General features: G+C 36.0%; 1 protein-coding gene across 1 annotated transcript in view; it reads left to right on the top strand.

Moving 5' to 3' along the window:
• The window catches only part of LOC106868465 (ATP-binding cassette sub-family C member 5), a 74,543-nt gene that overhangs the window by 32,657 nt on the left and 41,086 nt on the right, over positions 1-800 (top strand). The window contains exon 9 of the mRNA XM_052970999.1: positions 311-395. Within this exon, the coding sequence (XP_052826959.1) occupies positions 311-395 (85 nt within the window). The remainder of the gene's footprint in view (positions 1-310; positions 396-800) is intronic.

Raw genomic sequence — 800 nt, 5'->3', positions numbered from 1 at the left:
GAACTCGGAATCTTGGGGTTAAGAGCACGGGCTACTAATCCCAAGATTCCTAGTTTGATTCCAGGCAGTGACCTGAATAATAATAATAATAATAATAATAATAATAATAATAACAATAACATCGAAAAATACCTTAGGAATGAGAACCCAGGTTTGAAATTTCCCCAAGACACCTGATGAAGGCTGGAGGGTATATCAGCCGAAACATTGTGTTAACAACAAACAAGATGAGGACAAATATCCGTCAAATGTAAATAATGTAAATAATGTATATTTCTATTAATACAAAAACATTTCAATCTAATTTCAGATAAATATTACCAATGAAATCATTAATTACATCCGTCTAATTAAGATGTATGCATGGGAAGACTCCTTCATTGCAAAAATTAAAGGTAATATTTGTGATGGTGTTAATCTGTTTTCATCTGTTATTTTCCAAACAAGTATTGGCTTTAAAATCTTTTTATGCTTTGATGTTTGTGGTGGAGCTGTTGATGTCTGGAAGGGTATCCAAGTGTCACCCCCAAAAAATTGGATGAATTCCAGTATGGAGGTTTATTGCAGAACACTGCATTTCACATGATGACAGTGAGGAGACGATGATGACGATGACAATTTGCTGCTGCTGATGATGATGATGATCGCTCTCTCCCATTCTTCCTCTTTTCCTCTCTCTTTTCCCTCTCATTCTACGTTTTCTTTCTTTGGGTTTTTCCTCTATTCTAAAAGTCCAGTCTTGTGACATTGTGGCACTGATTTCACCCTAGAGTTACACCATGAGTACACTCTCCTGCAGC

The sequence above is a fragment of the Octopus bimaculoides genome, chromosome 10 (genome assembly GCF_001194135.2).
Source record: "Octopus bimaculoides isolate UCB-OBI-ISO-001 chromosome 10, ASM119413v2, whole genome shotgun sequence".
NCBI lineage: Eukaryota > Metazoa > Mollusca > Cephalopoda > Octopoda > Octopodidae > Octopus > Octopus bimaculoides.
The sequence above is the reverse complement of the archived record's forward strand: the minus strand, read 5'-3'. Positions and strand labels throughout refer to the sequence as shown.